We start from the raw sequence: 27,048 nt of genomic DNA on the forward strand, positions 1-27,048 counted from the left end.
AATTGGCAGAGGATTTAAATAGATATTTTTTCATAAAAGACATCCAAATGACCAACAGTACATAAGAATATGCTCTACATCACTAATCATCAGGGAAATACAAATCCAAACCAAAATGAGATATCAGCTTACACTTGTCAGGATGATTATTATCAAAAAGACAAGAGATAACAAGTGTTGGTGAGAATGTAGAGAAAAGGAAACCCTTGTGCATTGTTGATGGAAATGTAATTTAGTACAGCCAGTGGAAAACAGTATGGACAATCTTCAGGAAAAATTAAAACTATAACCCCAATATGATCCAGCAATTGTATGTTTGGCTATATATCTGAAGGAAATGAAAACACTATCTCAAAGAGAGATCTGCATCATCATGTTCTTTGCAGTATTACCCACAATGGTCAAGACATGAAAACAATCTAATTATCCATTGTCAGATGAATAGATAAAGATGTGATGCACACATACACAGACAATAAAATATTCAGCCATAAAAAAGAGGAAATGGTTGCAAATACCTTGGGATTACGGTGTCAGAGGACATCGTAACCTATGTGAAATGCCTCTGCCAGTTGAAATGTAATCCTGAGTAAAATACCTTCAATCTACCTATCTGAAAGGTGTGCTTGTTAGCTCAGTGGTATGGACATAAGGAAAGGACATACTTAGAGACAGATGATTACCACACAAAAGCTTGTATGTGAATGTTTATACCAGCATTATTCATAATAGCCCCAAATTAGAAATAACCCAAAGTCCATCAGCTGGTGAAATGAAATATTTATTCAGTCATAAAAAGAATGAAGTACTGATACATGCTACAAATTGGATGAACCTTGAAAACATCATGCTAAGAGAAAGAAGCCAGGCACAAAAGATCACATAGTCTATGATTCCATTTATATAAAAAATCCAGAATGGGCAAATCCCTAGAGACAGAAATTAGATTAGTGGTTGGCAGGGGCTGGGGATGAGAGACTGGGAAGTGACTGCTAATGTGTACTGGGTTTCTTTTGGGGGGTTGCAGAAATGTGTTCTAAAATGAGATAGTGATAGTAGTCGCACAACTTTGAGTATTAAATACAACTGAATGTTATACTTTAAATGGGTTAAATTGATGGTATGCAAATATATCTTAATTTAAAAATGCATTAGCACAACAGCAGCCATAGTGGTGGTTACTCAGGCTGCCTGGCTAACATTTGAGTCCTTCAGTCCCTGGCAGGTTGGGCTCAGAGAGGAAATCTGGTAGGGGACTGGACAGTGGGCAGGGCAGGGGGCAGGCCTAAAGGAGTGACTCAGTGAAGCAATTCAGGGAGGAAGACTGCAAAGGCTCTGTAGCAAGGAAGGAATTCCTAGTGCCCTCCCCTACCACACACAGCCCTCTGGCTTCTCTCTTTCCCTCACTTTTGGTTGGCAGCTAATGGAATCTCTTCTCCCAGGCTTGTGCTATTGGGCACACTGCCCCTTCAGTCACAGGAAAAGCAGCTTTTGGGTCTCTGGGCAGCCGTACTGGGTCTTATGCTGATCAAACAGTTTGGTCAGGGCCTTCATGTAGAGGGCGTGGTATTTGTCCACCATCTCCTGGCTTGGTTTTTCGATTTTGGGCAGAGGCAGAGGCTCCCCCACTGCCAAGAGAGATGGGAAAGAGAAGGGTCAAGTGTTAGAATCTTTTCTTTCTTTAACCTCCTTCTCCTTCCCTGGGCCCAATCCTTTCACATCCCAAGTAAGCTCCCAACTACTCCCCCTAGGCTGTCCTCTTCTTTGGTGGTGGGGGGTGCGGAGATTGGAAAGGCCTGAGGTTGAGGTTGAGGAAAAGCTGAGCTGGCCTAGGGGCTGAGAGCAGGACTCACCCACAGTGACGATAGGCAGCGGGTACGGCAGGAGCCCAGTGGAGCCTTGGCGGAAGCCTCGCCCATAGAAGATGCAAAAATAGAAACCAAGAATCTGGCGGAAGTAGCTCTGGAACTTGTATATACGGCTGTCCTTATGGAATAGCACCTGATCATACACCTCAGTTTCTCCAAAAGTGTAGGTGGGGACCAGATGAGCCCTGTAGGAAAACCTTGATTTATTTCCCAAACACAGTCTGGGGTGGAGAACCCCCCAGGAAGAACTTTTGTTTCTGGCCAGGCTCCCATCTATTATAAAATCCCTGTGGTGTAAAACATTTCTTCTTGCACCGAATATGGCTCCTGTCGTTAGTATCTCTTTTTCCTGAAATTTTCAAGGCCAATGAGAATACTCTCTCTGAGCCAGGATCACAAGGACAAGATATGGGGGCAGAAATCCACAGGAACCCACACTGCATAAAGAAAAAGCTTCCAGGAGGTGTCCTGAAGGGGAATATCTATTTCTACTAGTAGGAAGCACAGAGTAAAAGACGATGCTTTGGCAGATGTGTATGTATATGTATGAGGTGCCTCTCGCCTGCAGGGACTGTGCATAAGGTGTTCTGTCCTAGGTCTTGAGACTAGAGCAGAGTACAGTGGTTTCCCTCTCATAGGGCCATGGGAATCCACCCTGACAGAGCCCTACGTAGAAAAGCAGGCTCCTTATGTCTTCCTGTGAGAGTAAGGAAAACAGTCTCTCTTACACAAATCTTTGTGAATTACTACCGGCGATCTCGTAGTGTTTTGGCACATATTAACTTTTTTGGTTCCTCACAGCAGAGACAGTGGAAAAACACACCGAGAGGTTATTTTCTTTTTTCTACAGCTCCAGAAGCCCAGGTTCAGGAGGGGGAAGGTCACATAGGTATTCAGTGAGTGGCAGGAGCTGGACTAGAACCTAGGTCTCTTTGCTCCCAGCTCAGAGCTCTCTCCACCACATTATGCTCCAAACTGACAAACAGGCCACTCAGACAAGGTCCTTGGAAGTACTTCCCCTCTTCTGTGAAGCTACTATAGGACAGTTGTCTCTGTGTCCAGTGAACTGGCATGCTGACATGATGGAGCCCCCACAGCTCTAGCCTTGGACTCCTACTCTTTGCGTGCATACTAAGTCACTTCAGTTGTGTCCAGCTCTGTGCAACTTATGGACAGTAGCCCGCCAGGCTCCTCTGTCCAAGGGATTTTACAGGTGAGAATACTGGAGTGGGTTGCCATTTCCTTCTCCAGGGGATCTTTCTGACCCAGGGATCAAACCCAGGTCTCTTATGTCTCCTGCAATAGCAGGCAGGTTCTTTACCACTAGCTCCACCTGGGAAGTCCCTCCTGCTCTTTACTTCCTCTCTTTACCCCTGATGCAGGAGATCAGTTTGATCCCTGGGTCAGGAAGATCCCCTGAAGGAGAACATGGCAATCCACTCCAGTATTCTTGCCTGGAGAATCCCATGGACAGAGGAGCCTGGCAGGCCACAGTCCATAGGGTCCCAAAGAGTTGGTCACTAACTGAAGTGGGGCTTCCCTGGTGGCTCAGCAGTAAAGAAACTGCCTGCAATATAGAAGACAATGGTCCGTTCTCTGGGTCAGGAAGACCTCCTGGAGAAGGGAATGGCAACTTACTCCAGTATTCTCACCTGTAAAATCCCATGGACAGAGGAGCCTGGCGGGCCCCAGTCCATAGCGTCACAAAGAGTGAGACATGACTAGAGAAACTAAGCATGCACAGCGGAGGGGCTAACATTTATCTCTTACTGTGTGCCAGGCACATGGTAGGTGTTCTATGTGGATAAACTCATTTAAACCCCACAATAATCCTATGAAACAGGTACAATTGTTAGTAGCCACATGATGAAGAGGAAAGCAGCAAGGCTCAGAACGGCTGAATAACCTGTCCCAGAATTCGCAGTAAGCCATGGGGCCGGAGTTTGAAATTAGGGCCCCTGACTCCAGACCCTACATGCATACTCAACATAATGTACTGCTTCTTGCACTTACCATGAACAGATATAGATATCAATGTTGCTAGAGATGATGTGGGCATCATCTATGTCTTAGGTAAGCCCTAGCCAAGCCCCCCGATAATGAATCTGGATCTCTGGTTGCCTTTCTGGGAACTGGTCCAGCTAGCTCCAGAGGAGTGGATGACCTAAGTCTCTTTGAAATTCTACAGTCGTCTCTTCCACTCACTAGTAAGTTTTATGAGGGTAAGACTCATGTCTGATTCATCTTGGCATCACCTACCAGGTCCTGCTGCTCAGAGGCCACCCACCTCTGCCCAGGGAGGGATACCTACCCGTGCTGGAGTGCCACGCGCACAAAGCCCTTACGCTTCTGGAGGATGAGCGTGGTGGTGTTGGGCACACTCTGCAGGGCCTCTCCCACTCCTCCAACTACAATGCCCACAAGGTTGCCAGTGCCATGGCTCAGCAGGTAGTCAATAGCTGGCTGACTCACGGAGCACACACCTGAGGAGAGCCAAGGAGCAGAGAGAGGAGCAAAAGGATCAAGAGAGGGGAGAATGGCTGAGGGGGAATACCCTCTGCTTGACTCACTGGCTTGTGTGCCCCCTTTCCCATGGGGCCCAGAAAGAGAATCAATGAACGGAACAAAGGGTGTGGAGAAGAGAGGGCCAAGACAAGCAAATGCAGCACATTTCACTTTGAGGCAATATTTCTAGTTCACAGGAGGCACTAGGTCAAAACTATAGTAGGAAGGTTTTCAGTGGGAAAAAACCAGAAAGACGTTCTAAATCCCCAACTGTAATTCTACCTTTTCCTTTTCCTGGATTGCCACTAATAGCAATAGCTATTATTTATGGAGCACATACTCTTTGGCAGGTGCTATCTTGAGTGTTTTACTTGTATTGTCTCATTTAATCATCACGCCACATCTGAGGTTAGACTATTATCATCAGCACCACTTTACAAATGAGGAAACTGAGACCCATGGAGCTTCAGTAGCTTGCCAAGACCACACAGTAAGTGGCACAGCCAGGATTCGACCCCAGGCAGTTTGCTCTACAACATATGCTTTTTAACTACTGTGCTAAGATGGCAGGAGGCTGAGAAGGAGGGGTGGGGCTTAAAAAGGTGTATTTCCAAGTGGGGAGATGAGCCAGAAACTCTAGTAAGTATGGTCAGAAGCACCTTTGGCCATGAGGTAGTCCCTAATAAAGGGGATCTTGAAGAACCAGGACAGCGTGGCCAGATGGGGAGTGATGCCTGGAAAGATCTTCGAGAAGCCTGTGGCCTCAGTGCAGAAGTTACAGAAGGCGCCGAAGGTCAAGAGGCCGTGGGGGTGAACTCCCATGAGATAGTTGTGCTCAGGTGATAGCTCTTTAGTCTTCATGATCTGCAGCCACAGAGAGAAATGTCAAAGGTGACGAAATGAGATCACACAAGAAAGCAAGGGTGAAGATGCCTTAGAGGGGTCAGGGAACTCTCTAAAGCAAAACTTTTCAACCGAGAGGCCAGGAGTGGCGTTGAGGCGGTCAAGAGATCTGACTCCTTGCCCTCTGGGAGACCAGTAGGATCGGGGATACCTACAACTGCTGGGCTCCTTGCCTGTGGCTGGAAAGCAGTCTCCGCCCTTTAGGCATAGGATCATTTTCTGTGAATGCTGTCATATGAAAAAGGTTGGCAAAAATCTTGGCAGTACCTCTTATCTACTCCAAAGAGTGCACAGAGGAGCAGCATAGTAGTACATTTCTACAACTTCTTCCTGGTATTTTCTCCCCCAACTCCCTACCAGGGCTAGTTTACTGAGCTTTGAAAACCAGCTTAGATATATCACTTTGTTTATGAAGCCTTTCCTTACACCTGGTCTGAACTACTTATGTACCTTGTACCAAACCATGAATATGTACTCATCTGTCCTCCCCATTGGACGTGAACTTTTTTAATGGCTGAGGACTGCATCCTACTCACTTCTCTTTACCCCAAACTATGTGGTATAGAGTAGGTTTTCAATCAGAGTTTGTTAAACTGATCTGAACTGTACTTGTGTTTCTGCCTGCATCATCTGGTAGGTCATGCCTACCAGGACATCCAAAGTATATTAGCAGTGTAACAAATGCCCAGTAGCAATGTTGGACCCTGAAGTCTGTCTAGCCTGCACTGAGACTTCTCTGAGATGCTCACTTTCCTTTTGGACAGCCCTAGTCATTTAGCATCAGTGCCTAGTATTTGGGGAACTGTGAGGGATGCTGGGGAAGAGACACTTACGGAAATGGGAAAGTAGTCCCTGATGTGGGTCCAGGCACACCAGTTCCTTACCCAGGCCGATCTCCTTCCACCTGAGATAGAAATATCAGTAGGGGATGTGTCTGTGTGTGCCAAGCCCAGCCCTCTCACTCACCCAGCACTTCCAGAGCAGCCTGGAAGGACTATGGCTCTGCTAGGGAAGTGGAAAAGGAAGAGACCCCAGGATGGTCCTGGCTGGCCCAGCCCCTCCCCGAGAGGAGCCAGCTCCTGGCTCCGAGAACTTGTATGAGAGGCCTGTGGCATGGTAAGTGGAACTCCTTGTTTACAGGTTGAGATGGAGCATTCTTAAATCCTGTTATTTCTAGGTCCATGAGTCTTACCTTGCTCTGGGGTCTTCCAGTCCAGGAGAAACCAGACAAAGTAAAGGGCTGGTAGTGGCCACCAGGATGTAAACAGTAGGTAAATGGCCAATGGCTGCAAGATCCAAACTGATGAGGGAGCAGATCAGACCAAATTTGTGCTGCCAGCAGAACTTGACCATGTCCAGCCCTATTAAGAGCCCTCCAAACTCTCCAAGCCCCTGGTCTTGGCCTTCTGCACAATCCAGCTCCTGCCTGTCCATCAGCCACATCCACCTGTCCTTCAAACTTTCCCTCTTTCATCTACCATACACACCAGCCCTATTTCTTTGCTTACCTCTCATCTCTGTCCACCTGCCTGCTCACCGTCCCCCTACACCTGCTCCCTGCCTGCTACCAGCTTTTCACCCACTGCTTCCATTAATACACTGTCTTTTCCCTCATCTCCTATTTCCCTCCCTATTCCTCACCCTTGAATGCTTGTTAAACCACTAGCTCACCCTCCCTTGCCCATATAGTATCGATATCTCTCCATACTCCTTGCATACAGCATCTTCAGCCCTTTATTCTTGCCTGTTCACCATTCCTTCCATTATTTCTGTCTCTCCTCCCACTCCAGCCATGCTACTACCACTCTCCTCCCAGAATGGAAAATCCAATGGTTCAAACACAGGTTATACTTCTCTGTCTTTAATGCTAATGCTTCTGCTCCATTCCCCATGTTACCTTAAGATTACAGATGTATCATCTTATTCCATGGGCCTCATTTTTCCTCTCCAGATAGTGAGGGTTAGGGAGGGGCTGAAATTAACTAGATCTGTTCAGAAGTATCATGACTCTGTTGTACCTCCTCCCACTCCACCTGTCTTTACTGCCTGCGAGGTTCTATCTTTTCCTTCTCAGGGCACTTAGGGAGCTCAAGACTCCTTGACCAGAGATGAGACTTCCCATGAGCATAAAAATTGCCCCAGATCTGGTCCTGGCCTCTGATTATGGCTTCTTGCCATGCTGTCTTGGATTAGTACTCACACATGCCAAGGTAGCTCAGTGGCCAGTGCAGAAGTACCAAACTCTGGAAGTGCTTAGGCTGCTTGAAACAAGGCATTGTGCCGAGGAGCCTGAAGGAAGTGAAGATCCCAGAACGGTGTTCCAACCAAAGGTGCCACTAGCCTCTGGAAGCTCGCTCAGTAGCGAACACATATGATTTATGAGGATTTTAACCTGCCCTATCTGTTCTTTGTCCTGCCCCATACCTACCACCCACTGAAGTGGGCAGGCCCTGGAGTATAAGGACAGTCTTAACAGATCTGAGCCCTGGCCTTCCCCATATTTGCCCTTTGACTCTTTTTCCTGGGATTATTAGGACGTCAGGATGGAGAAAAGGTGAGAAGGGCTGTTATCCAGTCCTAGTGACCCAGAGGTCCAGAGAAGGGAATCACCCTTCACATCACAGGTTACTCTGAGATTTTAGGTGTTGTGACCTCAGAGACATGGCTAGTGGGAAGGGAGCACTGCGGGTTTGTGGAGTTGGGGAGCACCTAGAGCCAGGTGTCTGTTGAAGCTGTTGCCCTGAGACGGCCTGGTTTGGGGATGTCCCTCTTTTACAATTTTCTATTATAAAGATTTCCACGTACACACAAAACTAGAGAATGCAAGAAATTTTCATCTTTGTATTCATGTTTCATGTTCATCTTCAACAACTATTAACATTTTGTCATATTTGTTTCATCTCTCTCCCTACTTTTTTTCTTGGAGTATTTTAAAACAACTCTAAGACATCATGTCATTTCACCCCTAAATTTCACTATGCATCTACAGAAATTTGGATGTTTTCTTCGATAAGAAATACCATTATCACCATTAACAAAATTAATACTCCTCTATTAATATCTATTATCCAATCTATATTCAAATATCTTTTTACAGGTAGTTAATTTGAATCAGGATCTAAACAAGGTCCACTGATTATATTTGGATGTTATGTCTCTCTCTTTACATTTTCATTGTAAAAAAAAAAAACCGGATACAGATACCCAGATGTCTTAGAATTGCTTTTAAAATACTCCAAGAAAAAAATGAGATAGATTAAACAAGTATGACAAAATGTTAATAGTGGTTGAAGATGACCATGAAACACGCACACAAAGATGAAAATTTCTTGCGTTCTAAAACAAATGTATGACTTAATGAATTATTATAAGACAAATACCTTGCAACCACCATTAGGTCAAGAAATAGATGTTTTTCACCCACCCCAGAAGCCTCTTACATGCCCCATTACAATCACAACCCTCTTCCTCCTCCCAAAGTAACCATTATCTTTGACATTTAGAAAAATCTTTCCCTTGCCTTTCCATGGTTTTATTACTCAAACACACTTCCCTAATTACCATAGTTTAGTCCTATCCATTACAAAAATTATTATCTGCCTTAGGTTCTCTCTTTTTAAAACTTTTTATTTGGGAATAATTTTAGATTGATAGGAGAGTTGCAAAGTTCCCTATGCCCTTTACCCATCTTCCTCTTATGTAACCATCTTATGTATAGTTATCAGAGCTAGGAAACCAATACTGGAACGTTATTGTTAACTCCAGACTTTACTCAAATTGCACTCGTTTTTCCTACTAATGTCCATTTCTGTTTCAGGGTGTCATCAGGTCCCACGTTGTATCTAGTCATCATGTCTCTCTAGTCTTCTCCAATCTATGACGGTTTCTTGGTCTTTCCTTGTCTTTTACGACTTTGGCATTTTATAAGAGTTTAAGTCTGTTTTAGTTTCCAGTTTCCCCGTCCATCCATTTCTTTTCCTGACCATTTTGACCTAGAGAATCTCCCACAGTCTAGATTCTGCCTGCTGTGTGTCTGTATTTCCCCCAGATTGGCAGCTGGATTCAAACACTGGATTGGAAGGACTCAGGTTTGAGCCCTTCAGTAAGATCTTCCTTTATTTTTAATACAGAACAATCCTACTTCCTATTTTCCTTTACCCCCTGCCATTGACCTGTCAAAGACTATTTCCCTTGGAGTAAGCCAGTCTTCCAGACCTCAGAATAAGCTCCCAGGAGCAGGAGTGAGGGTGTAAAGCCTGGTGCATAAGTGATCACCACATACAGGCCAAAGTGAGGGGAGCAGCAAAGCCCTCATTCTGATTTTCATCTCTTGCCTTGTTATAATTTCATGCCCGCTGAAACAAATTGAATTGTTGGTGTTTTGTTTTCATTTGATTTTCACTCTTAGAGTTGGTATGCTTCTAAAGGGGTAGGGACCATATCTTATTTTTTAGTGCATCTGCCCATAATGCCTGGAAAGTCCTAGGCCCTCAGTAAATGAGTATTTTAGTTTGAGGTCTGTGATTTCTTATGGGTAATGAGATCATAGGAATCCTATGGAGGAGTGTGTCCTGGGTAATGAGTTAGGGGGACAAAAGTTTATATAGAAATAGAGGACAAGGGACACGTTGCAAAATAAGAATGAGAGGAAGGAAGGCGAGTGCTGACCTTTGAGTCATTTTGGCAAAAGACAGAGTTCTGCATACTTTGCCTTCTCTGCACCTGGAGGGCTGTTCCCACTTCAGCTCGTCCTGCTAATTGAACATCAGCCTTGCCCTGGAGCAGGCTTGAGCATTCAGGTATTGCAGCATCTCTTGCAATCCTTGTTGACATCCCTGTACTTGGGGGTGAGGACTAGCCCCTGGCAACATAGGGGAGATTAGCGTTCTGTCTTTCCAGAACAGAATTTTCTAGGCCAACATCAACTCCCTGTCCATGCCCTTTCGTCCTTGTAAATTATCTTTTTCAGGACTCTTCCTGGATTAACTTTTAATAATTTGTGCATTTTTAGTTTTTCCCTTTTATCCTCCCGCCGAAAGGAGGTAAGTTGTTGAGAAGACCCTCAAGCTACAGAGAGTATATGTGTACATATATTTTTCCTTTTAGTAGCAGATCACATTCTTTATTTTCCTATTTTAATGTTTATAATATCATGGACTTCCACAACTATTAAAAATAGTTGTATTTTTAACATCCATTGATTGATATAGATAGATACATAAACAAACAAATGACAGCTCTATGGCTATATATCATGACAGTATACATCAGGACATTTGAAAAAAATGTGTAAGCATATTTTTTATTCATTCTAGACAGTGCTTGGGCCATATAGGAATTTCCAGAACCCTTGTAATATAAGTTAGTCCCCCCACCCTCACCTACCCACAGTGGTTTGCTGCTTACAGGTTAGAAACAATGGTTTATTTGCTTTTTTCAAAATGGAAATTGATTTATTATTTTCCCTGATTATAAAAATAATCCATGTAGTTACTAAAAATTTCACACCATACAAGAAAACATAAGGGAAACAAAAGTCACTCATAATCTCACAATCCAGAAATAACAACTGTTAACTGTTCTTATCCTGGCATCTCTCTTTCTTGACTTTTTCCTGTATGAATATAGAGATAAACATTGTGTCACTGTGAAGAGTTTAGGCTCTTGAGTCCAACATATCCAGGTCTGTATCTCAGCTCTGCCACTTAAGGGAACTATGACCAATTACTTAACTGCTTAGTGCCTCAGTTTCCTCATCTGTAAAAGGTGAGTATAATATCTACAGATACCATTGATTTGTCAAGAGGGTAAGTAATTAATGTAAAGCATTTTCTTCAGTTCTGTGTTTATTTATATGGTCATATTTAAAGCTCAATAAATGTTAGTTATTGTGTATAATTTCTTAATCAAAAGAGAATCATAGTCTCTGTACTGTTTTTTTAAATTAATTTATTTTTGGTTGGGGTGGATCTTTGTTGCTGTGTGTGGGCTTTCTCTGGTTGCAGTCAGTGAGGGAAACTCTTTGTTGCAGTGCTTGGGCTTCTCGTGGCAGCGGCTTCTCTTGTTGCAGAGCACGGGCTGTAGGTACGAGGTCTTCAGTAGTTGCAGCTCCCAGACCCTGGAGCATAGGCTCAGAATTTGTGGCACATAGGCTTAGTTGTTCCACAGCATGTGGAATCTTCCTTCTGCATTGGCAAGCAGATTCTTATCCACTGCTCCACCAGAGAAGACCCTCTATAACTGGGTTTAATCTGCCTTTTCACCTACAGTATATTATGGACATTTTTCATGTCAATTTTCTTCTATAACTTCATCATTTCGTTGTATGGCTATGCCATGATTTGTTTAACCAATACCCTATTCTTGAGGAAGCAGTCATTTTTAGATATGCCTCTTTTACTAATCTGGTCAGACTTCTAGGTCTTTTAATGGTAGGTGAAAAGTCACTGGTCAGAAACACTCACTTACCCACAGCCCTTTCAATGGGCACTGCTCAGTTTCCTCTTTCCCAGTTTTTAGGATTTATTGGTACAAAAAGTGGGCCACTTCCTCAAGCCTCGGTTAACCCAGGTAAGGTCCAGGGACCACGTAGCGTAGTCAGCAGAATCAGCCTCTCTCTCTCCAAAGAGACAACTAGGTCTGAAGAAAGGGCTTGACCCTCTTCTCCAAACGGCTCAGGAAACAGGTTTCTTGAAGGCTCCCAATGTACTAGACCTAGAAGGGCTGCTGATTAGTTTCACTTCCGCTCAAACTCAGTAATGTTTAAACACAAGCCAAGTCCAGGGCTGAGGTGAAACATGAACAAATGGGTCTTGAGGGCTGTGGATCACTGAGATCAGCCTAAACTTAGGAAAGATCAGGGAAAGAAATCTGCCATGTCAAATCACGTTGTTTGCTTTCATATTGTTTTCTTTTTGAGAAAAAAAAAATCTAGTCTCGCCTGAACTAAGGAGAGTGATTGCAATTCCCTAGGCTGGGGACTTTTGGTATATAGGTGGTCCTGGCCACTATGAATTGTATCAGAGAAAACGAAGTAATGGACAAAAGAAATTAGGGAACCTGGGAATGTGAGAACTGACTGTTAGTAAATATACTGATCCTTTCTTTTCTACTCCCACCATTTTTTAAACATGACCTCACAGAATTGTACTAATTAAAATTCTTGGTTGATTAGACATTCTCATTGTTTACGGATGTCCCCCTTCCCTAATTATCCACTTACCTATGTAGGTATGTATGTATGTATCTACCTACTCACCTTTGCAGTAGGAATTGCCCTCTTGAGCACTACACATGAGAAGTACTATCTTGCCCCTGGGTCACAATTTAGCAACTAATTATCTGCTCTTGCCCTTCACTTCCTTCTCAGATGTCCAAAGGTATTTTTGTCTTTTTTAGTTTATTTTATTAAAGTAGAGTTGATTTACAGTGTTTTGCCAATTTCTGCTATGCAGCAAAGTGAGTCAATCATTCATATATATTTTTTCATATTCCTTTCCATTATGGTTTATCACAGGATATTGTTCCTGTGATAGTCCCTGTGCTACACAGTAGGAGCTTCTTGTTTATCCATTCTATATATTGAAGATATCTTCTTGATACTACAGCTTTGGTAATAGAGCTCCTCTTTTCCATATCTTCAGTCCCTGGCCTGGTAAGGTTTCATGATAGCAGCATCAACTCCTTAAGTGAGCTCTCTCCCAATAGGAAGTGGACAGCATATAGCCAAAGCAGGTCAAGGGGAAAGATGGACAGGCGTCAATATTCCCCAAAGCTAAGCCTGGTCCTATGGAGAGCTGGATGACAGAAACAAGTTGAAGTGTTAAGATCTGGAAAGTCAACAAGGTGTGGAGGTCAAAGCAAGAATAAACCAAAAGACAAGTCCATTCCATAAGGTGACACGGCCAGTAGAAACCACCCAGGGCTAGGCTAGGTCAGAGGTGAGTGGAGGTCAGAAGTTCAAATGCTCTCCATCTTTCTTTTCATGTGATAAGACCAACCAGACTGCAGCCTTGTGCTTTCCCTACCTTCTTTGGCATTCAGTGCCACCAGTCAGCCTCAGTTTATTCCCCAAGTGACCCTGCCTGCCTCTGGCTATCTGCCTAGTCCTTTCTAAGCCTATTTGCATGCTAAACAATTGGATGCATTCATGCTGTGTGGTGTGTGTGCAGAAATAGGCAAGCTGGGGGTGGTAGGAATCAAGGGTTTGTTTAGTGCAGTGTGAGCGCTGCGGGAGTGAAAACCAGAGTTTGCAAAGAAAAAACCTGTCATATCACCAAATATGGCTGGGCAGATACTAACTGGGAAAGCTGCTTCAGTTTTCCCGGTACCACTAGACTCTATGGGGCTAAAAACTGATCAGTCTGAAGAAGAACAGTTTATTGGCTGCAGACTCTCTGATGCCTAAGTACCTTCAAGGGATTTTAACTCACAAGTCAAGGCACAGGTTACAGGCAATTATCTCATACTTTATATCCCTGATACAGTTGTTAACCTCACAGGCCCCTTGATGTTGCTGGAAGATTTTCCTTTCCCATCCTTTTCACCTTTGATGCCAGAGAGTCATATAGACTCATTGATTTATTCCTCTTATCTTCTAGGAGAAACTAGCTGGCATGGCTAGACTTTTTCAAGGCCCCACCTTTTTTCTCATAAGGTGTAGTGCACTTGCTGAAATTTCGGTAACTGCTGGGAGGAAGGTGAAGAGGGCTTCCTTCCCTATTGCAGGGTACTGGGGAATTACATTAGCTTGTATTGTCCTCTCCTAAAACCCAACCTTCACATATGGTTTGTTCAACCTGTGGGAATGGCCAAACCAACCATGTACATGCAGGAGACAAGGAGATGCAAGAGGGACCAAGACCTACAAGCTGAGCTACCAGTTGCAAACTCAAATGTCTCTAGGTACCAGATGTACTAGAAATGAGGGAACAGGCTAAAGAGTTATAATAGAGAATGGTGCGAATTATGGTGAACTAGACAAAGCATGCTTCTTCTAAAGGCCTTCAAAGTTAGTTTTTCCAGTTAAAAAAATTCAAGCATACAGGACAGTTGAAAGAATAGTATAATACACATTTGTATATCATCTATCTCTTCAAGTCAGTAGTTGTCAGTATTTTGCATGTTTATTCTGTCTCTCTATAGGAATGTATAGGGCTTTCCTGGTTGCTCAGATGGTAAAGAGTCCGCCTGCAATGCAGGAGACCTGGATTCGATCCCTGGGTTAGGAAGATCCCCTGGAGAAGGGAATGGTAATACACTCCAATATTCTTGCCTGGAGAATTCCATGGACAGAGGAGCCTGGTGGGCTACTACAGTTCATGGGTTCACAAAGAGTTGGACACTACTGAGCACTCACAGACTTTTGTGTATATTTATACACACACACACACACACACACACACACACATTTATATATGGTATTTCTCTCTGACTTGACTCTTTACACTCAACCACTAAGATTTTGAGTTTCATCTTTGTTGACATATGTAGCTCTGCTTTTTTGTATTCCATTCTATGAATATGGATGGATGTACTGTGGTTTATTTATCCATGGTCTTATTTGATGGACATTTGGTTTGTTTCCAGCTTATTTTTGCTATCATGAATCTTATTTCTAGGACATTCTTAACCATGTGTTGTAGTGCTCATGTGTAAAAGTTTCTCTAGGGCATATGCGTAGGAGTGGAACTGCTGAATCATAGGTTCTGGGCAGATTCTGTTTTACTAGGACATGCTAGATTGTTTTCCAAAGTGATTACATCATATGCTTTCAGCAGGGTGTGGGTTCACGTTGCTCCATATCCTAACACTTGGCTTTAACTTTAAAGTTTTTGCCAATTTAGTGTAAAATGTTACCTTTTGAGTTTGAATTTGTATTTCCCTATTTACTAAAGAGGTTGAGCATTGGTTCTTATACTTATAGGTCATATTTCTTCTGGAAACTCCTTGCTTACATCTTTTACTCATTTTCCTAATAGTTAGCTTTTACTTGTTGATATGTAGGATCTCTTGACAAATTAGTATTGACAAATACTAATCCTTTGTCAGTTGGATACTGTGAATGTCAATATAGTCTCTGGAACCAGATTAGGTTGAACTCCCAGCTCCTCCCTTCAATAACTGTGTGATCTCCGGCAGTTAATCTCTCTGTGCCAAAGTTTTCTTAACCTCTTTGATCTACATTTTTCTCATCTGTGGAGTACTTAACTCATAGACCTGTCATAGACACACATATATATGCATGTGTGCCAATTAAAGGAGTTAATATATATATATAAAGTACTTAGGATAGTACCTGGGCCCTTTTGCTCAACATATTATGCATTTCAATAGAATGCTCCTTAAAGGCAGGAATTTTGTTTTGACTTGTCTACTAATTTATCCTAAGGACCATTACTGTCCTGTTATTGGTGCTCAATAATATCTGTTGAATGGATGATCTTTATCCTTGTTTGTAGACTGTCTTTTCTCTTTTTTAGAGATTTTTTAAAGTTCTTAATTTTAATGTGAATGTATCAATCCTTTCCTTTAAGGTTTGCATGTTTGTGTGTTGTTTTAATAAAAATTTCCCCGAGATTATGAAGAATTTTTTCTATACTTTATTCCAAAATTTGAAAACTTTGTTGTTTTTTAAAAATTTTTATAACTTTGGGAAAAAGACAGAGATGCAAAAATGGCAGGTTTAGTTAGTTACAGAAAACATTAAAATCATCACAAAAGTTGATTTGAGTGCTTTTCAGTCTATAAATGGGATTGAGCTAAGCTTCTTAGCTCCTTTTCAAGCTCGTTCCTCCATGTTCTTCGCCTCAGGGTTGACCATTCCATCCTAGGCCTTCCCTCTTCACCTCTTTTTTTTTTTAAGAAATTATTTTTTACTGGAGTATTCCTGCCTGCAAAATCCCATGGACAGAGGAGCCTGGCAGGCTACAGTCTGTGGGGTCGCAAAGAGTCGGAGATGAATAAGTATGCACACACATACACACGTGCATATGGCTGCTTTACAACGTTGTGTTAGTTTCTGCTATACAGCAAAGAGAATCAGCCACACGTATACATATATCCCCCCTCTTTTTGGGATTTCCTTCACATTTAGGTCACCGTAGAGCACTGGCCTTCCTCACCCCTTTTGCCTCATGTTTTCTCTAAAAATTTTTGAAGTCAGTTACTAGTATAAGGGCTTAAGTAAATCTATTTTACTTATCTCATTCATTCATTCATTCAACAAATATTTATCGTGTGCCAACTATTGTATGCAGTGTTCTAAGTATTAGGGTTTCAGCAGTAAACTAAACAAGGTCCTTGTCCACATGATGCTTATATTCTAGGGAGGGATGACAACAGCAAAGGAATATATAATGCCAAATGGTGACATATTCTGTGAAGTAAAATATATCAGAATAAGGGGGATGGGAGAGAAGTGCCATTTTAGGTAGATTGGTCAGGGAATGTATATAGATATCAAGGGGAAGAGCCATTCTAGACAGAGGGATCAGCAAGTACAAAGGCCCTGAGGTAGGAGCATATTTGTTCAAGGAATTTATTTCAGTTCAGTTCAGTTCAGTCTCTGGAAAAAACATAGCTTTAACTATGCCACATTTGTTGGCAAAGTAATGTCTCTGCTCTTTAATATGCTGTCTAGGTGTGTCATAGGTTTTCTTCCAAGGAGCAAGCATCTTTTAATTTCATGGCTGCAGTCACCATCTGCAGTGCTTTTGGAGCCCAAGAAAATGAAGTCTGTCACTGTTTCCATTGTTTCCCCATCTATTTGCCATGAAGTGATAGGACCGGATGCCATGATCTTAGTTTTTTGAATGTTGAGTTTTAAGCCAGCTTTTTCACTCTCCTCTTTCACTTTTATCAACAGGCTCTTTAGTTCCTCTTAACTTTCTGCCATAAGTGTGGTGTCATCTTCATATCTGAGGCTATTGATATTTCTCCCAGCAATCTTGATTCCAGTTTGTGTTTCATCCAGCCTGGCATTTTGCATGATGTACTCTGCATATAAGTTAAATAAGCAGGGTGACAATATACAGCCTTGACGTACTCCTTTCCCGATTTGAAACCAGTCCCTTGTTCCATGTCCGGTGCTAACTGTTGCTTCTTGACCTGCATACAGATTTCTCAGGAGGCAGGTAAGGTGGTCTGGCATTCACATATCTTGAAGAATTTTCCACAGTTTGTTGGGATCTACACAGTCAAAGGCTTTGGCGTCAATAAAGCAGAAGTCGATGTTTTTCTGGAACTCTCTTGCTTTGATCTCTGCTTCTTCCTCCTTTTCTAAATCCAACTTGAACATCTGGAATTTCATGGTTCACATACTGTTGAAGCCTGGCTTGGAGAATTTTGAGAATTACTTTACTAGCATGTGAGATGAGTGCAATTGTGCAGTAGTTTGAACAGTCTTTGGCATTGCCCTTCTTTGGGATTACAGTGAAAACTGGCCTTTTCCAGTCCTGTGGCCAGTGCTGAGTTTTCCAAATTTGCTGGCATATTGAGTGTAGCACTTTCACAGCATCATCTTTTAGGATTTGAAGTAGCTCAACTGGAATTTTTTCACCTCCACTAGCTTAGTTCATAATGATGCTTCCTAAGGCCCACTTGACTTCGCATTCCAGGATGTCTAGCTCTAGGTGAGTGATCACACCATCGTGGTTATCGGGGTCATGAAAGTCTTTTTTGTATAGTTCTTCTGTGTATTCTTGCCACCTCTTCTTACTATCTTCTGCTTCTGTTAGGTCCATACTGTTTCTGGTCTTTATTGTGCCCATCTTTGCATGAAATGTTCCCTTGGTGTCTCTCATTTTCTTGAAGAGATCTCTAGTCTTTCCCATTCTGTTGTTTTCCTCTATTTCTTTGCACTGATTGCTGAGGAAGGCTTTCTTATCTCTCCTTGCTATTCTTTGGAACTCTGCATTCAGATGGGTATATGTTTCCTTTTCTCCTTGGCCTTTAGCTTCTCTTCTTTTCACAGCTAATTTTTAAGGCCTCCTCAGACACCATTTTACCTTTCTTTTTCTTGGGGATGGTTGATGTTGCCTCCTTGTATATAGATATCAAGGGGAAGAACCATTCCAGACAGAGGGAACAGCAAGTACAACGGCCCTGGGGTAGGAGCATGTTTGTTTGAATAATTTATTTAAGGAACAGCAAACAGGCCCTGTGGCTGGAGTGGAGTTTGCAACAAGTAGAGGAAATATTGGAGAAGGCAATGGCAACCCACTCCAGTGCTCTTGCCTGGAAAATCCCATGGACGGAGGAGCCTGGTAGGCTGCAGTCCATGGGGTCACTGAGAGTCAGACGCAGCTGAGTGACTTCACTTTCACTTTCGTGCATTGGAGAAGGAAATGGCAACCCACTCCAGTGTTCTTGCCTGGAGAATCCCAGGGACGGGGGAGTCTGGTGGGCTGCCGTCTATGGGGTTGCACAGAGTCAGACACGACTGAAGCGACTTAGTAGCAGCAGCAGCAGCAGCAGAGGAAATATTAATAGTAGGAAGTAGAGACAGAGAGATGGTGGTAGGGTTAACCATGGTAAATCACTGAGAAAGTAAGTTATCTTGGATCATCAATGACTATGTGTTGGGTAAAAGCAAGACCTAAGGCTGAGTTCCTATTCTGGTCTCCTGGTCTTTGGTTTCTTTTCCTTTCTATACTACTACCCACTTTATCTTTTGAGAATTCCTTCTGTACTATCACTTTCAGGGGTCCTCTATTGCTCGTGAGAGAAAAGCCAAATTTCACAGCCTCTGAAACCTTACTGATGCTGTTTCTCTACCCAGAACACTCTCTCACCCCTTTGCTTAAGGTCATATGACCAATACAGTCAAGACAAAAAGCTAGTTGTCTTGATTCCCAGTCATAATAATCAGAGCGTGTTAGAATAAGAACGATTTGTTAATTAGGATGTAGGTTCTGTGAATGTGACAGAGATTCAAAATAAAATGTAGTTTAAAGAAGATAAAGATCTGTTTACCTCTGTTTCAGACACCATGAAGTAGCTATTGTGCTGGGCTACTCGGTGAAGTTATCAGGGTCCCAGGCATTTCCATCTCTAGGATGTTGCTTTTATTTGCATGATACGAGATGGCAGCATCTTAATGATCTCCCTGCTTTGGTATGTGAACTTTTAAATTCTGTTTTTTTCAAGGCAGCTAGAGGAAGGCTTCTAAACTATTAATATGTCAGAATATGTTGTTACCTTGCTCAAAACTAATAATGAGGAAGACACATATGAAGTGATTTCCAGGATATATTTTAAGTGAAAAAAGCAAGATACAACAATGCAACCTTTAGTCAAGAAGAGGAGGAGGGATATGGATATATACATGTACATACAAATATATCATATAAATACTTCTAACTGGAAAAAAAAAAAACCTCTAGAAGAAAAAAAAAGCAACAAATTACCCATTCCTGTTGAGAAAGGGAAGGAAGACATTAGAGGGGGTAGAGTTAGAAGTGAGGCTTATCAATATACTGCATTATATGAGCTAATAAGTAGATGGAATGATAGAAATAGAAAAACATCATTGTACAACTTATGATGAAATAATTGTGTCTTGCAAGGATTATCATTGACTGCTATTACCATGAGGTGAAGGTTGATGTGGAATATTACACTGAAAAGATCAGGCTATCACCAACTATATTTTAATCTCAGTAGCATGGAAAAAGGGATAACTCCAATATGAAGCACATACCCATCAAGTTCTCTTACCTTCAAAACTGAGCCAGAATCTAAACAAGCCTCTGGCTGACTTCCAGCTTACAGGAAATAGGAAGGATAAAGGAACAACTTCAAAGATCCCATGAGAAAGCTAACAGACAAATTCAGGTAATGGGACTTTTTGTAAGACAATGGTCTAGGGTTTTCAATAAGTCAATGGTTTGAAAAAAGTGAAAGAGGGGATAGAGAGAACTTCTGTGGATAAAAAAATTGAACTGACATCATAAACCAAGTGTAAAAAAAATACTATTTTGAAAGGAAGGAGGAAAATATGACTGCAGACTGAGTATTAGATGATACTAAAGACTCATAGTTAATTTTTTAGGTGTGATGATGGCTTTATTGTTATATAAGAAAATACTGGACTTCTCTGGTGGTGCAGTGGATAAGAATCCACCTGCCAATGCAGGGGACACAGGTTCAGTGTCTGATCTGGGAAGATTCTACATGCCGTGGAGCAACTAAGTCCATGCTCCACAACTACTGAACCTGCGCTCCAGAGCTTAAAAGCCACAACTCCTGAGCCCCTGTGCTGCAACTACTGAAGCCTGAGTGCTAGAGCTCCGTGGTCCACAACAAAAGAAGCCGCCGCAGTGAGACCTGCGCACCGCAGTGAAGAGTGGCTCCTCCTCACCGCAGCTAGAGAAAGCCTGTGCAAAGCAACAAAGATCCAGTGCAGCCAAAAATAAACAACAAAACAACAGAAGAAAATGGTTATTCTTTTTTACAATAGAGAGAAGACAGCCTCTTCAATAAGTGGTACTGGGAAAACTGAACAGCTACATGTAAAAGAATGAAATTAGAACACTGTCTAAGACCACACACAAAAATGAACTAAAAATTGATTAAACACCTAAATGTAAGGCTGGATACTGTAAAACTCTTAGAGGAAAACATAGGCAGAACACTCTTTGACATAAATTGCAGCACAATCTTTTTTGACCCACCTCCTAGAATATTGAAAATAGAAACAAAAATAAATAAATGGAATCTAATTAAAATTAAAATCTTTTGCACAGCAAAGGAAACCATAAACAAGACAAAAAGACAGCCCTCAGAATGGGAGAAAATATTTGCAAATGATTCGACTGACAAGGGTTTAATTTCCAAAATATAAAAATAGCTCATAAAACTCAATATAAAAAATACAATATGTATACCTATGGCTGATTCATGTTGAGGTTTGACAAAAAACACCAAAATTCTGGAAAGCAATTATCCTTCAATAAAAAATAAATCAATTAATAAAAAAAACTACAAACAACCCAATCAATTAAAGGGCAGAAAACATAAATAGACATTTCTCCAAAGAAGACCGCCCCAAAGCACATGAAAAGATGCTCAAGGTCATTAATTATTAGAGAAATGCAAATCAAAACTGCAGTGAGGTATCACCTCATACTAGTTACAATAGTTATCATCTGGGAGAGAGGTTCAAAAGGCAGGGGATATATGTATACCTATGGCTGATACATGTTGAGGTTTGACAGAAAACAACACAATTCTGTAAAGCAATTATCCTTCAATTAAAAAAATAAATAAATTTTAAAAATTAGTTATCAAAATCATACAAACAATAAATGCTGAAAAGAGTGTGGAGAAAAGGGAACCCTCCTACACTGTTGATGGGAATGTACAACCATTATGGAGCACAGTATGGAGGGTCATTAAAAAAACAAAAATAGAACTACCATATGACCCAGCGATCCCACTCCTGGGCTTGTACCCTAAGAAAAACATAATTCAAAAAAGATACTTGCACCCCAATGTTCATTGCATCAGTATTTACAATAACCAGGACATAGAAGCAACTTAAATGTTCATCAACAGAGGAATGGATAAAGAAGATGTGGTACATATATACAATGGAGTATATTCAGCCATAAAAAGGAACAAAATTGTGCCATTGGAGAGACGTTGATGGATGTAGAGACACAGAGACACTTACACAGAGTGAAGTCAGAAAGAGAAAAGCAAAATATCATATAATATCAGTAACATGTGGAATCTAGAAAAATAATACAGATGAACTTTTTTGCAAAGCAGAAATAGAGAGACAGATGTAGAGAACAAATATATGGAAACCAAGGTGGGGGAGAGGGGATGAATTGGGAGATTGAGATTGACATATGTACACTACTATGTATAAAATAGATAACTAATGAGAAACTACTGTATACCATGGGGAACTCTACTCAGTGCACTGGAGTGACCTAAATGGGAAGGGAATCCAGAAAAGACGGGTTATATATATATATTTAGTTGATTCACTTTGGTGTACAGTAGAAACTAACACATTACAAAGCAACTATACTCTAATAAAAATTACTAAAAAAATAAAAAAGGAAAGTTGACATAGATGAAGCAAATGCCATTATCTTAATAGTGGTGGAATCCAAGTGATATATTTATGGAAGTTCATGATTATTAATACTGTTCTCTCTAGTTTTGTGTATGTTTAAAATTTTTTATACTAAAAATATCAAGGCTTCTAACAATTCCTCATCTCACTTAGAAAATCCAAAGCTATCACACTGTCTTATAAGGGCCTGCCTGATTAGCCTCTGTCTACTTCTGTCACCTCATCTTTCACTCTCCTCTTGTTCATTCTATTTCAACCAGTCACCAGACAATCTGTACAAAATTTTTTAATTGAAGTATACTTGGTTTACGATGTTGTGTTAGTTTCAGATGTACAGTAAAATGACTCAGTTGTGCCTCCATCTGTATATTTTCAGATTCTTGTCCCTTTTAGGTTATTACAAAATACTGAATATAGTTCCCTGTGCTATATACTAGGTCCTTGTTGGTTATCTATTTTATAGTGGTGTATAACTGTTATTCCCAAACTCCTAATTTGTCCCTCCCCTCTCCCTTCCCCACCCTGCTTTTCCCTTTGGTAACCATGAGTTTTTTTCCTATGTCTACCAGACAATCTTGCTGTTGCCTGAACATGCGAGTCTCTTTGTCCTTGCTGGTTCCTATACTAGGACTGCTCTTTGCCCTGTGCTAAGATGACTGCTGCCTCACTTCATTCAAATCTCTATTCCAAGAACACCTTTCCAGGGAAGGCTTCTCTCACCACCTTAGCTGAAATAGGACTTTCTGTCACGCACTGGTCCCTTATTTGCTTTTTTTCTTCATGGCACTTATCACTATCTGAAGATGCTTGTTTGCTCATCTGCCTTTTCCAGCTACAATGTAAAGTCTGTGAGAGCAAAGTCTCTGTTTTACTGAGTGCTCCAATCCCAGCATCTAGAACAGTGCTTGTCCTGTAGTAGGAACCCCATAGTCCAGTTCAGTTGCTCAGTTGTATCTGACTCTGTGCAACCCGATGGACTGCAGCATGCCAGGACTCCCTGTCCATCACCAACTCCAGAAGCGTACTCAAACTCATGTCCATTGAGCTGATGATGCCATCAAACCATCACATCCTCTGTTGTCCCCTTCTCCTCCTGCCTTCAATCTTTCCCAGCATCAGGGTCTTTTCAAATGAGTCAGTTCTTCATATCAGGTGGCCAAAGTATTGGAGTTTCAGCTTCAGCATCAGTCCTTCCAATGAATATTCAGGACTGATTTCCTTGAGGATGGACTGGTTGGATCTCCTTGCAGTCCAAGGGACTCTCCAGAGTCTTCTCCAACACCACAGTTCAAAAGCATCAATTCTTTGGTGCTCAGCTTTCTTTATAGTCCAACTCTCACATCCATACATGACTACTGGAAAAACCATAGCTTTGACTAGACGGACCTTTGTTGACAAAGTAATGTCTCTGCTTTTTAATATGCTGTCTAGGTTGGTCATAACTTTTCTTCCAAGGAGCAAGCATCTTTTAATTTCATGGCTGCAGTCACCATCTGCAGTGCTTTTGGACCCCCCAAAAATAAAGTCTGTCACTGTTTCCACTGTTTCCCCATCTATTTGCCATGAAGTGATGGGACCAGATGGCATGATCTTAGTTTTCTGAATGTTGAGTTTTAAGCCAGCTTTTTCACTCTCCTCTTTCACTTTCATCAAGAGGCTCTTCTTCACTTTCTGACATAAGGGTGTGTCATCTTCATATCTGAGGCTATTGATGTTTCTCCCAGCAAACTTGATTCCAGCTTGTGCTTCATCCAGCCCAGCATTTCTCATGATGTACTCTGTGTATAAGTTAAATAAGCAGGGTGACAATATACAGCCTTGATGCACTCCTTTCCTGATTTGGAACCAGTCTGTTGTTCCATGTCCAGTTCTAACTGTTGCTTCTTGACCTGCATACAGATTTCTCAAGAGGCAGGTCAGGTGGTCTGGTATTTCCATATCTTTAAGAATTTTCCATGGTTTGCTGTGATCCACACAGTCCAAGGCTTTCAATAAAGCAGAAGTAGATATTTTTATGAAATTCTCTTGCTTTTTCAATGATCCAACCAATGATTCAATATCTGGTTCCTCTGCTTTTTCTAAATCCAGCTTGAACATCTAGAAGTTCATGGTTCATGTACTGTTGAAGCCTGGCTTGGATAATTTTGAGCATTACTTTGCTAGCATGTGAGATGAGTGCAATTGTGCAGTAGTTTGAACATTCTTTGGCATTGCCTTTCTTTGGGATTGGAATGAAAACTGACCTTTTCCAGTCCTGTGGCCACTGCTGAGTTTTCCAAATTTGCTGGCATATTAAGTGCAGCACTTTCACAGCATCATCTTTTAAGATTTGAAATAGCTCAACTGGAATTCTATCACCTCCACTAGCTTTGTTCGTAGTGATGCTTCCTAAGGCCCACTTGACTTCGCATTCCAGGATGTCTGGCTCTAGGTCAGTGATCACAGCATCGTGGTTAACTGGGTAATGAAGATCTTTTTTGTATAATTCTGTGTATTCTTGCCACCTCTTCTTACTATCTTCTGCTTCTGTTAGGTCCATACTGTTTCTGGCCTTTATTGTGCCCATCTTTGCATGAAGTGTTATGCAAAGATACCTTGGTACCTCAATTTTCTTGAAGAGATCTCTAGTCTTTCCCATTCTATTGTTTTTCTCTATTTCTTTGCATTAATTGCTGAGGAAGTCTTTCTTATCTCTCCTTGCTACTCTTTGGAACGCTGCATTCAAATTGGTATATCTTTCCTTTTCTCCTTTGCCTTTCCCTTCTCTTCTTTTCTCAGGTCTTTGTAAGGTCTCCTCAGGCAAACATTTTGCCTTTTTGCATTTCTTTTTCTTGGAGAAAAAGAAATTGTACTGCCTCCTATACAATGTCACAAACCTCCATCCATAGTTCTTCAGGCACCCCGTCTATCAGATCTAATCCCTTGAATCTATTTGTCACTTCCACTCTATAATTGTAAGGGATTTGATTTAGGTCATACCTAAATGGTCTAGTGGTTTTCCCCACTTTCTTAAATTTAAGTCTGAATTTGGCAATAAGGAGTTCATGATCTGAGCCACAGTCAGCTCCTGGTTTTGTTTTTGCTGACTGTTTGGAGCTTCTCCATCTTTGGCTGCAGAGAATATAATCATTCTGTTTTCGGTATTGACCATCTGGTGATGTCGATGTGTAGAGTCTTCTCTTGTGTTGTTGGAAGAGGGTGTTTGCTATGACCAGTGCGTTCTCTTGGCAAAACTCTGTTAGCCTTTGCCCTGCTTCATTCTGTACACCAAGGCCAAATTTGCCTGTTACTCCAGGTATCTCTTGACTTCCTACTTTTGGATTCCAGTCCCCTATAATGTAAAGGACATCTTTTTTGGGTGTTAGTTCTAGAAGGTCTTGTAGGTCTTCATAGAACCATTCGGTTTCAGCTTCTTCAGCATTACTGGTAGGGCATAGACTTGGATTACTGTGATATTGAATGGAACTCCATAAGCATTTGTTAAAATAGTAAAAGAATAGTGTTGTGATAGCTTGAGTGCCCTGAGTGATGCAGCACAGATAGCAATTCATGCTGACATATTTGCTGAACTGCTAATCCTCTAGAAACAGTGTGTCCTGTGATGTTCTGTATATGTCATATGGTGGGAGAGATCTTGGGGATAAGGAGTGAGGCATCTCCCAGACTCTGCATATCCTCAGGGAGGATGTGTTTGCACAGATGCTTTGGGGCTGTGTCTCCAGACTGTTGGGTTTGTCAAGGGGGTGGAGTTCCCCTCCAGCTGTAGGCATGACTGCTCTGTCTTCTGACTCACCAGTTCCCAGTCCTGGGCCATCCCTAAACTCAGTTTTCTGCCAGTTACTGGGGCGGCGGTGGGGGGTGGAAAGCAAACTGGTTATTGAAAAGCAATATTGGAAAGCAAACTGGTTATTGAAAGTTTGGAAAGCAAACTGGTTATCAGGTCATCAGAGCCAGAGATTAGGCTCTAAAAACGTCTTAGTTTTTCCTCAGACATTATACCTTGAGGTGGTTTCTATGTGTGTATGTGTGCGTGCTCAGTCATGGAGGGTAGCCCGCTAGGTTCTTCTGTTCATGGGATTCTCCAGGCAAGAATTCTGGAGTGGGCTGCCATTTTCTTCTCCAGGGGCTCTTCCCAACCCAGTGATCAAACCCGCATCTACTGTGTCTCCTGCACTGGCAGGTGGATTCTTTTCCACTAGCACCACCTGGGAAAGTGGTGGCTTCTGTATGTGTTCAGTTCAGTTCAGTCGCTCAGTCGTGTCTGACTCTTTGCATCTCCATGGACTGCAGTACGCCAGGCTTCCCTGTCCATCACCAACTCCTGGAGCCTACTCAAACTCGTGTCCATCGAGTCGGTAATGTCATCCAACCATCTCATCCTCTGTCACCCCCTTCTCCTCCCACCTTCCATCTTTCCCAGCATCAGGGTCTTTTCAAATGAGTCAGTTCTTCACACCAGGTGGCCAAAGTACTGGAGCTTCAACTTCAGCATCAGTCCTTCCAATGAATATTCAGGACTGATTTCCTTGAGGATGGACTGGTTGGATCTCCTTGCAGTCCAAGGGACTCTCCAGAGTCTTCTCCAACACCACAGTTCAAAAACATTAATTCTTTGGTGCTCAGCTTTCTTTATAGTCCAACTCTCACATTCATATATGACTACTGGAAAAATCATAGCTTTGA

General features: G+C 41.9%; 2 protein-coding genes across 2 annotated transcripts in view; one reads left to right on the forward strand and one right to left on the reverse strand.

The window, feature by feature from the left end:
• The window catches only part of PDZD11 (PDZ domain containing 11), an 85,634-nt gene that overhangs the window by 48,252 nt on the left and 10,334 nt on the right, over window positions 1-27,048 (forward strand). The window lies entirely within an intron of this gene.
• Window positions 806-7,552, reverse strand: AWAT1 (acyl-CoA wax alcohol acyltransferase 1). Its single transcript, XM_055565497.1, has 7 exons — window positions 7,477-7,552; window positions 6,469-6,576; window positions 6,110-6,180; window positions 5,033-5,237; window positions 4,180-4,351; window positions 1,854-2,053; window positions 806-1,628 (listed from the first exon to the last, which is right to left on the reverse strand). Exons 1-7 carry the CDS (start codon window positions 7,550-7,552, stop codon window positions 1,474-1,476), a joined length of 987 nt encoding a protein of 328 aa, XP_055421472.1. The 3' UTR covers window positions 806-1,473.

Source organism: Bubalus kerabau, chromosome X, assembly GCF_029407905.1.
Source record: "Bubalus kerabau isolate K-KA32 ecotype Philippines breed swamp buffalo chromosome X, PCC_UOA_SB_1v2, whole genome shotgun sequence".
Taxonomy (NCBI): domain Eukaryota; kingdom Metazoa; phylum Chordata; class Mammalia; order Artiodactyla; family Bovidae; genus Bubalus; species Bubalus kerabau.